Below are 11,348 nucleotides of genomic sequence, written 5' to 3'. Positions count from 1 at the left end.
GCTTCGCCGCTGGTTCGTCGTCGTGATGGCAGCGCGCCGCATTGCACCTTCCTGAGGCGTCGTTTCGGTGTGGGCTGTCTGTTTCTGCGTGGAGCTCGTCGAGTCTCCTGAGCATCGGTGATGGGAAGCGGATGGAGGAGTGCGCGGTATATCAGTCCCATTCTTGCCGTCGCAGTGCGTGAGAAGTTGTGAGTAGAAGCATTCAATTTCTTGCACGAGAGGTCGGCGTGTTCATCACATCGTGCCGTTCGCGCTCGTAGACGTCAGAAGTCGTGCCGCTCGCGCTCGTAAACGTCAGAGGTAGTGCTGTTCTCGCGAGGGATATGCGCGATGAGACTCGGCGGGTCCTGGGTGGTGCTGAGTGAAGAGGTGGTTGGTACAGCGCTGATTTCTAGTCTAGGCAGAAGAGAGGATGCTGCTATGGGATTGCTGTCGATTGCATGGCGCGGTGATGGCGCCTTTGGTCTGGGTAGGGGTTTTCACTTGCGTGGCTGCTGCCTTTCCAGGGTCGTATAAAACTTTTCTTGTCCACGCGCTTCTTACTTCTTCACCTCCACATCTTCGCACCTACCCAACAATTTCGATAACATCAATACCTACTCTGACGTGGTCTTGTACAACGCAAGCCACCACTGATCAGTGCACTGCGGTGCCTTCGACGTGCTCACTGCTTGGCGTACCTGGCGGTAGGTCAATTCCCCATGGAGTTATGAAAACATAGCTGACACGCACGGCAGAGATCCGCAACAAGATCTACGGCTTCGCGATGGAAGAGAGCCTAGACTCGCTCAAAGACAAGTACTCCGCAAAACTCACGGAGGCCGAGGCCGACAAGGTCAGCTACTACGCCCACCGCAACCGACTGAGTTTTGGATATCTGTGGAGCGCACAGCGGAGATACCGCCAGTATTGGAGACTGACCCAAGTCTGCCGCCTGATACGATCCGAATTCCTTCCTGTCTACAACGCTCGCACCCAGTTCTCCGTCCGGCTGGATGACCTCCAGAGCTACATAGACACGTTCGTCAGACAGCCCGGTGTAGCCGATGAAGACGCTGTCGGCCAGCTTGCCATTGTCTCAGAGATCTATACCCGTGTCTACATTGACCTGAGCTCCTTGGTGACACTGGTCAATACCATGAAGCACCTCCACATCTCAGCCCCCGACGGGACCCGCTATCCATCTTCGCCGCATTGCACAGAGGTGCTGTTCCGTCTTGACGACTACCCCTCATTTCGCGACTACTTCCAGCAAGCGGTGGTGGGCATTCACTACAAGGACAATTTTGGTGCCCCGAAATTCCGCTTCGAGATAAAGCAAGGCCATTGGGAGGGCTGGATGGGTTGGGACCGGAGACTGGGTCCGCGACCACCTGGTGCGCCGCATCCCTCATATGTCTGGGCCAGAGAGATTACTATTCCCCTGCACAGGGATATCTATACGAAGTGGGTGGAATTCAGCCAAGCTTCGTAGTTCGCAGATTGTTTAGCACAAGGACGGCGCATTAGTTGAAATTTATGTCATGGCTCTTAGCTGAAGAAGATATCTAAGGGTAAACACTGACATATTACCAACGTGTATCACACACACGAGATAATGCTTCAGCTCCAAAATATATCAAAGTTCGAAATATCTGCCTTTTGCATTCACTTAGTCCCCGCAGTCTCTTGTGACGAGCCTCAATTTTCATCGCAGTTTGCGTGATATCGAAGTCCAGTCTTGAAGGATATAAAATCCCACAATCCTCAACCTGTGGTGGAAATATCGACGGCGACTTCGCTGACTGAGTTCATTCCTCGACAAAGTCTTGCATAGATTGTGTCACAAGCTCATAGCCGCATGCATTTTGTGTATCCCAGTGTGTTTGCGTTTTTTAAGTGAAGGGAGTTGCCTCGAGGATGACAAGTCACGATGGATTCTTGGTGGCATTGTGAGGGTGTGCTTGCACTGTGAGGATGGGAAATGTGTCTTGCGCCTGCAATTTTTGTGGCATGATGCGCTGGTGCACTACACGATAGCGGAGTTGAGGCTCCGTATCTACAAGGGGATTTTGCTTGAGGGGGAAAGATGGACCGGGTCGAGTGTCGCCTATGGAGCCAACCGCATCACTGTTTCTCAATCTGCCAGGAGTTAAGTGCGTATCGATGTTTGTCCAAGGCAATCTGATCTCTCACCAGAGTCTAGTGGAACTTGATTCGAATTTCACAATGTCGCAACTTGTAGCGTGCTGGCCCATCGATAGTAGTAAGCAAATCCTCCGTGGCACTAGCTTCATCGCATTTTGACCCCACTGCCGTCTCGTTTCAACTTCGGTCCGCTGTAGACTCACATCGACGTTCAAGTTTCTGATCGTGCACATACTTTAATACAATAGGGAGCTTGAATGAGGCTCCGCTCGTGCGAACGCAGAGGCTTCGATATCATTTACTGGAACTTCCCCTAGCAGCCCAATACTGACTATCAATCCGCTCGAAAGTGTGATATTATCAGTGATTCATCGTAGTCAAGGCCGAGAGATGGTAACGCTGAGTGGCGTCGGGCTGTAACGTGGCAATGGTGATCCAGTAGCTCCTTATGAGCGCGAGAAGCCGTAGTCAGAAGGCGATGAAGCATCATCTTGAACCAGGTTGCATAATGCATTACCGTGTGTTTATACGGCGTGTCAAGTCTTAATTCCTGGTCAGCGGTGCTCAGCCCCTTTGGTGTGAGATGCAAGGCTGTAAAACGCACAATGAACTCCCCTGGGACATACGTGAACACTCATATCCAAGAGAAGCTTCGGAATCAAGATCGGTGAGACAAGCTCTAGCATGATGCCCAGTAAAGCAGAGCTACTATCAAGAGTGCTAGAGTGAGGAAAATTTCAGCCTCGCCTGGTATAAGGAGGGCTACGACGATTGAATGATGCATAACGAGCGATATCTTTGGGTATGCGGCAAGAAAGAGAGACGAAAAGATGTATAATTTCACAACCTTCGCAGAGGATGGATGCCTGTTGTTCAGTTGAAAGAGTACTTGTAGCCAATCAGGGCATGTAAATGCCCTGGTACGCACCAAAGGTGCAAGATGCCACGTTAGTCATTCAGAACTATATCGGTCATTCGGCACTTCCCATCAGCAATACGAGTCATCTCCAACAAGACTGGTGGAAGTATGACATGTTTGCTCCTTCGAGTGACGATGTACCTATTTGCGTGCGTCTTGCTGACATCAGGTTGTTATCGCGCTTCGCGGTTCGCCAGCCAAGCAAGCCTTCATTCACGATAAGAGAGGAGTCAGTACAGATTCATGATAGAACGACAATGCATGATATACAAAGCGGAGTGTTATGAGAAGTAGTGCCTGAGTGGGGCTGCTAATTTAGCGCACCCGTTCCACCCTTTCGGGACGTCATTTCACGGTTTGCACGCCCAAGACATCAACGTTTCAGAAAGACAGGTTGGTGACGAGCCCCCAGCAGCTGCGCGACCAGCTTGACGATGGGGAGCTTATCGCAGCTAACGTCGTGATGGCGATATGCCCCGTCGCTGTTCATGTGCGAACTACTGGCAGTGCGCATTCAGCAGGGAGCGTCTCAGATCTGCTGTACATACTCACACGAAAGTAGATGCCGGTCGATCCCGAGCGCATTGATTACCCCACGTTCTGGCCTCATGTCCAAACCTTATCACGATCTCATCTGTGCTAATCCCAGTCCCGACCTCAATGCATTCGGGTCGGAAGAAACAAGCACGTCGTTTCAAAACGTGCCTGAGGCATCCTTTACAGATGATGCGCCCCAGATTATTCGCGCGATGAAACGTTCTCACTACCCTCATTGTGCACCAATCCGGCCAATATCATTACGGTTATCGGGAATCATGATTCCTTCTGTATAGTCGAAACAATTGGAAAGAGTATTGACCTGTTCGAAAGCATTTGACAAGACTCAATGACCGCGCTACGCACTGCAGCCCCACTCAATGCGATGAGGTCCTGGGATACGCTGGCCGGAAACCTTGATGAGAGGACCTTGGTCCAATTTCATATTGCGGGGCGTCATCACATCTCATGTGACGTCGTGTAGTCTTGAATGTGAAAGACTTCATATGCACGTCGGTTTGGCAACGCTGATTTTCTCCATACCTCACAAACTGCAGTCTTCAAGTCCACTTCGAGTACAACGTAGTATCATTGTACATTGCTTTACATACTAGCTGCAGATTGGCTGACGACGTTCTACACAACGCCATCACCATGCATAGCACCTTCGTTATTACCACGTTATGTGCAGTCGCCCTTGCAGCGCCACTTTCACACAGCAGCTTCGAGCACCGCGCGGAACCCACATCATCATGGCAGCCACCTCAGGGTACAACAACATCGTGCGACAAAGCATCTGATAAGATCATCGGCTTCTACGTTGGACCGCAGATGGAGTCTGTCCTCACTGACGCATGCGCTGCCATGATGCCGCGCTGCGCCTATCCAGACCGCCTTGCCGATGATATTGTGTGCGCCCAAGTCATAGACTGGAAACTCGACGGGCCGAAGAACAGCACGCAATCTGCGAACATTGAGACCACAGAAGGGAACAAGATCAGCGGATGGAATGTCAAATGTAAGTTACTGATGGAAGCAGCCACCAACCAGCTCCCACTGACATTGAGAAGTCTCGGTCGTACCAGCGGCACAGCCCGAGGGCTCAGCAGGTGTCTTCTGGACAGCACAGGATTGCTATGAGTCATTTGCCTACATGCTGCAGAACCCGGCACCGGAAGGATGTCACACCGAACAAGGTTTCGGTGTCGGCAGCATCACGGTCGGCGGAGACAGTTCACTTGCAGGCACAGTATTCAAGACCGAGATAGTCGCGGATGAATGATGTGGACGTGCTCAGCGTTGAGAATTTGTTCTTCAGTCACGTTTCTTCCTTATTCACATTCTCAAACGTGTGCTTCAATTCTGTCAGGGTAAATGCTCAGGTAGCATTGCTCATTTCTTTGATATCAGCGTTGAGGTCGGATTTGAATGGCAGGCTCCTTCATTTCTAGAAAACCTTCATGTATATAAAGGTCACACCTGCAAAAGTATATATCCACGTTACCGCATTTGGATTCAACAGAATGATCGCACCCAGTATTCTTTAGAAAGACTGAGATCTCAACGAACGTCTGTGTGATAGAATAGTGGCCACAACGGACGCTGTGCCATCTGATGGGCTATCATGTTACCCCAATGCCTGTAGATATAATTGCATGGCATGGAACGGTTGGTGCCTCTGATTGTCAAGAGTTGTACGTCGCACATGTACACTTTAATTGATGTGAAAGACTTTTGCGCTGTGTATCTCGAGATTAGCCATCGGCCTTGTAGTTAAGTTCAAGGCGACAGTTCACTGTGCACGCACGGGAGAATCTTTCCCTTAAACCCGGAGATTCACTCAAAGCTGTATTTACAAACAATGTGCAATGGTCTCAAAGTACTGGGTCCCTGGCTTCTATAAAATTATACGGTGCTTCCCATCTGTAAATCACACAGAAGCTCTCAACCCAAGATGGCAACGCATAGCTTGTTATCTTGCTTCGACGAGCCACTGCCAGGGGCAATGATTTTCGACCCGGGTGACTACTCCAGGGGAGATTCTTCAGTCACAGTCGCCAATCAGAAGCCTCCCAAATACCTCATTCAAGAGCCCGTGTCGGTGTACATTGACAAGACCAAGAATTTCTTGAACGATAACGGACCCATTCTTGCAGGCATGCAAGAACCACAGCCTGAGCCAAATCGTGTGCTGCGTACGGAAGCCGACGTGGTCGCACATGCACGTAGCTCTCTTCTCACACCAATCGAACAAGCGATTCAAGTTGTTGACCGCTACACTGGAAAGGTTTACGTTCACGCAGAATCCCCAATGAAGAATAAACTGCGCGTAGACATCGCCATAATGCACAATCAAGTTGCTGTCGTGCACGGCTCAGCCATCCCAGAGGGATTCACTGACACTGAGCAACCGGTTGTCTTGGTCGAGTTCAAGCGGGCAGGCCTCATCGACGAGGAGGTATTCTCAGATTTGATGTGGGAGCCTAAGGAGCTGAACAGCCTGTTAAGACCGCATGTCCCAGATGCTGACAAGAACACCAGTAAAGCTGGGCTCACCACATCCCAACTCAAGCAAGTCACGGCGTATGCAGCTCGAAAAGAGTGTAATTACGGTGCACTGTGCGACTACAGCAGCCTAATTCTGTTTAGGTTTGACAACAACCGAACTGTCGCCTATGTTACCATCGTTGAAGAGACAGACTTTCGCAAGGCTCTTCTGGGATTCTTCCTTCATGCTTGCAGCACTGGCGGTATTTAGCCATGAGAACGCGAAACTGAACTGCTCATGCGGCAGCCCGAGAATCCCTAATCATATTGCCCTCTGCAACAAGGCCTTGAAGTCATACAAAAGATGACCCCTGGGTGATCCTACTGGTCCTTCTAGCAATGCTAGGGAAGGGCTTAGTTACGGTCAGACTTTTGGACTCTCCCTAGGACTTCGCACAACTTTTGCGTATCACGGGTTTCTACTCGCGAATCTTCAACCGATAGAGATCTTTCGACCTTCTTCATACAGCCTGGTTACCAGAGCCCGCAAGTAAGCTCAATGGCATCCAAACTAGGATCCGAAAACGCCCATATAGGCACCCTCTTACTATCGCTTGCTTCACTGCAAGCTTCTCCCCTGCCTTCTCCATTTTCCCTTGGCATTTATGAGAATGAGTTCCTGGGCCTTCTGTTTACTTGGTCTGCTCATCCTGCCTTTGCTATTGCCCACTTTCTAGCACTAATTCCGTCGCTTATAGAAATCCAAACTATTGCGTATTATCCTCGACCGGCAGAGAATTCTACCATCAAATTGGTTGATAACTAACTGCAACGACAACACCAAACTGTTACAAGGGGATTAGGAGCTGCCACCTCTAGAAATTCCCTAAACACACGTCGATTAGTGGGCGCCCCATGGGAGGCCGATTTAGAGTAGTCACTTCTAACGTAAACAATTATCCATTTCAATCCAATCCAAGCTGCACGGTGTGTAAGTATTATCCATGGCTACAAGCCAAGAGAGTTGACGTACGGAAAATGACTAATAGGTAGGACGTGTACATCACAATCAAAATTTCAGTAACTGAAAAGCCATCAGACTCTCCAGACCAGATTCTGCTTGTGCACGTGTATGCTCTATAGTAATCCCGTGAGCCCTGTAGGGAATCCTAGTAATATCCCCTTGCAGGCCAAACAGATCAAGTACTACACCTGAGTATATGATTGTTGATATATGTTATGTGAGACCGATCAATTGGCTCGTGCTTGTGGGTATTTGATGGGTGTTTACACGCCTTGCCAGCGGTACCATCAATGTTGTCAGTAGAAAAAAGAGAATGGCATGGTTCATGAGGCAGTTCAAAACTCACACATGGAAATTCAGAGCGGGTATGCAATTTTGTTTGATGAGAAGGCTTAGTATCTCTAGTCCTGAAAACACCCATAAGGGTTGGGCACAAGCTACAGCCGTGATTCACCTGGAGCTAGATGACGCTCCGGCGTACAGGTCGCCCCAATATTGACTTCGGGTTCTTTTCAGCCACAACATACTTCCCGTCTTGTCCTCCGTTGCCCCATACCTTCCACATCCAGTCTGTCGCTTCTTTCCGGCGTGGCAACCACCCGTACATACTATAAATGTCATCTCCAGCCCAGCGGAAGAGAGGGTTACGATACGTAGGACCAACGCGCACAAAAGAACGACCGTAGTCAATGACGCAAACACGTAGATCTAGGCTATCGAATGAGACATGATGCGGTGTGTTCGCGCTTGACTTGGTGAAAGTTGAGAGCATGATGTTTCGCGGCTCGAAGTCATCGTGTTCTAGACCAGCGATCCTTAGATCTGTTTCAGCTTCGATGACTTTGCGCATCACAGCTTCCTTTTCTTCTTTCCCGAGATTTTTAGGCTTGATGTTCAACATTGCTGTTCCAGTGATGTGTTCCAGAAGGATCAGACGCACTTCGCGAAGACATTGCTGGCCATCGGTGCTGGTGCGAACCTCCATTGTCCAAGATCCATAGAACTTTGGCATGACGGAGCCTTGGAGACCAGATTCAGAGAGAGCTGAATATGCGTACGTTTCGATGGTGTAATCGTAATCGGCTTCAGCGCTCACATCGATTTTCCGGTCCAGGTCATCGTAGCCGAAGGAGTAGTAGAGAGGATCGTAGATTTTTGCAACAAAGCCGTCTTCGGTCAGCATTACTTGAGCGCCGCATTGATCCCCAGTGCGGATCGGAGCCTTGAAGATGATGTCACGTGTGACGCTTGTGTCCGTCTTGCCAGCACAAGGAGGGTGCGCCACACACCAATCGAGCTGGGAGACATCTTCAGGTACGACGCTAGGCGGTTCGTCATCCTCAGATTCACAATAATTCCTCCCAAAGGGAATCACGGGTGTATGGCGCTTGACACAGAAGCTCTGTCCGACGGGATAGGGCGCGGAAGTGCCTTCTCGTGGAGAGCGAGGCGGCGACAGTAGGCCATTCGATGCGTCTGTCGTGGGCGCCGACATGTCAATTGTCAAATCAACGTTTTGGTTGGCGCGTATAGTGGTGTATGGGTGGAGATTGAAAGTTGGGAAGGTTGGTAATTATAGGTGGTAGAGAGTCTGCAAGTGAAAGCACATTGTGGACGATCGATGCGACGCAAGCCAACTGGAGGAACCTCGGGTGTACCGTGGTAGCACGGTAGTACTTGCTAGTGATAAGAAAGATTTCGAATCGCCAGTTGCGCCTTCACTATGCCAGGCAGCAGAGCGTGAGTGTCAGAAATTTTTTGGGCTCGGGCCAAGTTGAGTCCGACCTCATCGCCAGGCAGCATTCATCCGTCGCGAGACTTGCGCAAATGGAGATAGTCTTACAGGAGCGCTGTCTCCGTCATTCGATACTTGGATGCATTGTGTGTACATTCAACGCCTTGCGTACCTGAGCCGAGAGGCAGTTGTGGGTGCGTGAAATTTTCCAGCCCGCAACGAGAGCTGTTTTTGAAGAGGACCAAACGGAGCAACACCAACAATGTAATTTTCCACAACTATCTCTGTCCTTCCAGTTCCTCAATATTGGCTGCAACATTGTTCGACTCTGCCACGGAGATTGGTGGTCCAGTATATCGATTACATGAGGTCACGCTCGGCTTCTCAAGTCCCTCACACAAGGTTAACAGCTGATGGGGACCAGGAAATCAGCTGTAAAGAACTACAGTAACTCAAGTCTCATATGCTTTTGTAACAGACCGGCCGCTTATTGTCACTACATTGGACAGAGCATATATTGTTTGGAACATCACAGTGCACACAGTTCGAAATAGAGTGAAACCAGAGAATAAGTCTGTTACAAGTATCTTGATTGCGGAAGGGTTCCAATTCAACCAACGCTTTTTCGTGTTATTCAGTCCTCCGGATCAGTCCTCCGGATAAATGGGACGACCGATCACATCATCCATATCGCGTACTACCTTAATATACTTCTCATCCAACCCGCCATAACCCCACATCTCCCACATCCAATCAGTAGCTTCTCGTCGTGGAGACAACCAACCATATTCATTGTACATGTCTGCTCCCGCCCAGCGAAACAAAGGGTTATGATATCTTTCATCGAGAGGTTCGCGATCCGCCAGAGTGTAGACACAAGAGATGCCAAAGTCGATAATGCATACGCGAAGATTTGGATTTTCGAAAGATGTATCGTAGGATGAGGTCGTCTCAGGCGCATCGAATCTTAGAGGTAAAATTATCAGGATGTTTCGAGGTTCGAAATCGTCGTGTTCAACGCCAGCAATGAAAAGGTCTGTGTCTGCTTCGATGACCTTGTACATGATGTTCTCTCTCGCCTTGCGGGAGAGTTCATGTGGCTTGATGTTTCTCATTGATATGCCCACAATGTATTCTATAAGGATCATGCGAATCTCGCGGGATTGCTGCCGGCCTTCCACATCAATGAGGACGTCCGCAGTCCATGAACCATAATATTCCGGCATGCTGCCCTCAAGACTGGAGCCATTCAGCGCGGAGTACACAGCTGCTTCAATGCAATAATCGTGATCGGCCTCGGCGGTGACGTTGTTCGTCCAGCCTTGAGTGTGAAAGCTGTAACAAAGTGGATCGTAGATCTTCGCAACGAGCCCGTCATTGATTGATAGGATCTGGGCGCCACATTCATTGCCAACTCGAATTGGGTCGTTCAATATAATGTCGCGCGTGTCGTTCAGGTCTGTACTACCTGGCGTAGGAGGATGTGTGAGACACCATTCGACCTTAGAAACTCCGTCGGACACTTCTGGATCGTCTACTTCCGACTTACAATAGCTGCGACCCCAAGGCAAAGCGGGTGTATGCCGTTTGATCGAAAGTGTTCGTCCAGAGTAGTAGGGACCAAGATCATCTTCCTGAGAAGATCGTAATGAACGCGAATCGCAAGAAGTGCTGCTGGAGGGCGATGTCATGTTGTGACTGATCAGGAGGGTTGAAATGATGAAGCTGTTAGTGTTCACTAAGAGGCTTGGAGGGTCATTTTTAATTTGGTGACAGCGAACAGGCAGAAGTGATAGTGAAGGTATGTTGGAAGGAGAACGGACCAATCGGGAAAACTTCGGTGGGCGACGCACAGCATGTCCCGTGATCAGCAGTGAGTAAGAAAGCAGGAGGCTACTGAAGCCTTTGTTCTGTCACTCATGTTACATTCTTGAGTACGCGTCGATGTAAGGAAAAGCAGTAAGAGCTGGAGTGGCGTATGACGGCTGTGAAAGCGCTTTCGTTTCACGCGCGCGAAAGGCCATTGAGTGTATTGTGTGCAATCTCGCTCTATGCCTTCATATACGATCTACGAAGCATTGGTTACTTAAGAAAGGCTGAAGTTGCATGACGGATTTTAGATCGAGAAAAGTGCATGTACACGAATCGAACAAGATCCATGCCAAGCCGGCATCTACGTCATCATGAAGCTCTTTCGATCGCGTCCCTGAACCTCACATCAACACCTCCATGCTCAACAATAGCTGTGCACAAGCGCGTAGGTAGTCACGTAATGAAAACCCGCTCCGCATCATCGGTAGCCTCCGCTTCCATACGCTGCAACAGGATGATAACCCGCCGTCTTGGCGCTTGCCTTCCTCTGCAAGCGGCTGCAATCCCGGGGCACATTCGATGCTGATACTTCGTAGCTCGGCTAGGAAACCGGCACAGTGCATGTCATGATGTGATGATACAACATCAGGTCTGGATGCGGAGTGGCTTGTTGTACTGCGAAGCACAAGTGACGTTGTGCAGGGTTA

The 11,348-nt window shown here is 49.7% G+C and overlaps 5 protein-coding genes across 5 annotated transcripts; 3 read left to right on the top strand and 2 right to left on the bottom strand.

Annotated features, from left to right (window-relative positions):
- Positions 1–287: 287 nt before the first annotated feature.
- On the top strand, positions 288–1,565 carry C7974DRAFT_212608 (uncharacterized protein). The gene is made up of 2 exons (XM_046136998.1): positions 288–686; positions 738–1,565. The coding sequence occupies exons 1-2, from the start codon at positions 413–415 to the stop codon at positions 1,472–1,474; spliced, it is 1,011 nt and encodes a 336-aa protein (XP_045995265.1). The 5' UTR covers positions 288–412; the 3' UTR covers positions 1,475–1,565.
- A 2,672-nt stretch (positions 1,566–4,237) lies between these two features.
- Positions 4,238–4,906, top strand: C7974DRAFT_456645 (uncharacterized protein; the record flags this gene model as incomplete). Its single annotated transcript, XM_046146023.1, has 2 exons — positions 4,238–4,601; positions 4,654–4,906. The coding sequence occupies 2 exons, from the start codon at positions 4,238–4,240 to the stop codon at positions 4,863–4,865; spliced, it is 576 nt and encodes a 191-aa protein (XP_045995264.1). The 3' UTR covers positions 4,866–4,906.
- A 631-nt stretch (positions 4,907–5,537) lies between these two features.
- Positions 5,538–6,341, top strand: C7974DRAFT_377535 (uncharacterized protein; the record flags this gene model as incomplete). The annotated part of the gene is made up of 1 exon (XM_046140363.1): positions 5,538–6,341. One exon carries the CDS (start codon positions 5,538–5,540, stop codon positions 6,339–6,341), a length of 804 nt encoding a protein of 267 aa, XP_045995263.1.
- Positions 6,342–7,554: 1,213 nt separating this feature from the next.
- On the bottom strand, positions 7,555–8,589 carry C7974DRAFT_414564 (uncharacterized protein; the record flags this gene model as incomplete). The annotated part of the gene is made up of 1 exon (XM_046143807.1): positions 7,555–8,589. One exon carries the CDS (start codon positions 8,587–8,589, stop codon positions 7,555–7,557), a length of 1,035 nt encoding a protein of 344 aa, XP_045995262.1.
- An 862-nt stretch (positions 8,590–9,451) lies between these two features.
- C7974DRAFT_397288 (uncharacterized protein) lies at positions 9,452–11,006 on the bottom strand. Its single transcript, XM_046142176.1, has one exon. The coding sequence runs from the start codon at positions 10,518–10,520 to the stop codon at positions 9,477–9,479; it is 1,044 nt and encodes a 347-aa protein (XP_045995261.1). The 5' UTR covers positions 10,521–11,006; the 3' UTR covers positions 9,452–9,476.
- Between the last annotated feature and the right edge of the window lie 342 nt (positions 11,007–11,348).

The sequence above is a fragment of the Boeremia exigua genome, assembly GCF_020726555.1.
Source record: "Boeremia exigua strain MPI-SDFR-AT-0100 chromosome Unknown C7974scaffold_8, whole genome shotgun sequence".
NCBI lineage: Eukaryota > Fungi > Ascomycota > Dothideomycetes > Pleosporales > Didymellaceae > Boeremia > Boeremia exigua.
The sequence above is the reverse complement of the archived record's forward strand: the minus strand, read 5'-3'. Positions and strand labels throughout refer to the sequence as shown.

What these genes read in the sequence shown, in the direction of transcription:
- C7974DRAFT_397288 (XM_046142176.1), bottom strand. Translation starts at nt 10,520, where the DNA reads ATGACATCGCCCTCCAGCAGCACTTCTTGCGATTCGCGTTCATTACGA.
- C7974DRAFT_212608 (XM_046136998.1), top strand. Translation starts at nt 413, where the DNA reads ATGCTGCTATGGGATTGCTGTCGATTGCATGGCGCGGTGATGGCGCCT. An exon ending in ACTGCTTGGCGTACCTGGCG is followed by an intron (nt 687 to 737) that starts GTAGGTCAATTC and finishes CACGCACGGCAG; the next exon opens with AGATCCGCAACAAGATCTAC.